At 50.8% G+C, this 864-nt stretch overlaps 1 protein-coding gene across 1 annotated transcript in view; it reads right to left on the bottom strand.

Annotated features, from left to right (window-relative positions):
- Window positions 1-864, bottom strand: part of LOC104836596 (vesicle-associated membrane protein 2-like) — a gene marked incomplete at its 3' end in the record, with an annotated part of 6,671 nt that overhangs the window by 1,106 nt on the left and 4,701 nt on the right. The window contains exon 3 of the mRNA XM_010575266.1: window positions 682-840. Within this exon, the coding sequence (XP_010573568.1) occupies window positions 682-840 (159 nt within the window). The remainder of the gene's footprint in view (window positions 1-681; window positions 841-864) is intronic.

The raw sequence follows: 864 nt of genomic DNA, 5'->3' as shown, positions 1-864 counted from the left end.
ATTCTCTATTTTTGGGGTGTCCCTCTGCATGTTTGGGTTCCCTCTCTCTTTTTGCGCTGTCTCTCTATATTTTGGGGGTATGTCTCTCCATTTTGGGGATGTCTCTCTCTCTATTTTGGGGTGTGTGTGTGTCACACCCCGTGCCCTCTGACCTTGAGGTTCTTCCACCAGTGCTTGCGCTTGACAGCGCTGGACTCTCGATTTTTGGGGTGTCTCTATTTTGGGGGTCCATCTCTCTCTATTTTTGGTGTCTCTCTCTCTCTCTCTATTTTGGGGTATGTCTTTATAGTTTTACAGTGTCTATATTTTGGGGCTCTCTATCTTTGGGGTATCTCTCTCCATTTTTTAGTTCCCCCTCTATATTTTGGGGCTGTGTCTCCACTTTTGGGTTCCCTCTCTCTATTTTTGGGGTGTCTCTCAATTTTGTGGGTGTGCCTCTCAATGTTGGGGCGCTCTCTCTCTCTATTTTTTGGGTCTCTACTTTTGGAGTGTCTCTATTTTTGGGTTCCTTCTCTGTTTTTAGGGTGTCCCTCTGCATTTTTGGGTTCCCTCTCTCTCTTTTTTGCAGTCTCTCTCTATATTTTGGGGGTCTGTCTCTCCATGTTTGGCTTCCCTCTCTCCATTTTTGGGGTGCGTGTCTCTCTATTTTTGGGGGGGGTATCACACCCCGTGCCCTCTGACCTTGAGGTTCTTCCACCAGTACTTGCGCTTGAGCTTGGCGGCGCTGGTCTCGAACTGGGAGGCGCCGGCCTGGAGGGCATCGGCCCGGTCGTCCAGCTCCGACAGCTTCTGGTCCCGCTCCAGCACCTTGTCCACGTTCACCCGCATGATGTCCACCACCTGGGGGCAAAGGCGGGGGCAAAG

Source organism: Haliaeetus leucocephalus, unplaced genomic scaffold (genome assembly GCF_000737465.1).
Source record: "Haliaeetus leucocephalus isolate CR32 unplaced genomic scaffold, Haliaeetus_leucocephalus-4.0 Scaffold465, whole genome shotgun sequence".
Lineage (NCBI taxonomy): Eukaryota > Metazoa > Chordata > Aves > Accipitriformes > Accipitridae > Haliaeetus > Haliaeetus leucocephalus.
This window is presented reverse-complemented; position numbering and strand designations above follow the sequence as displayed.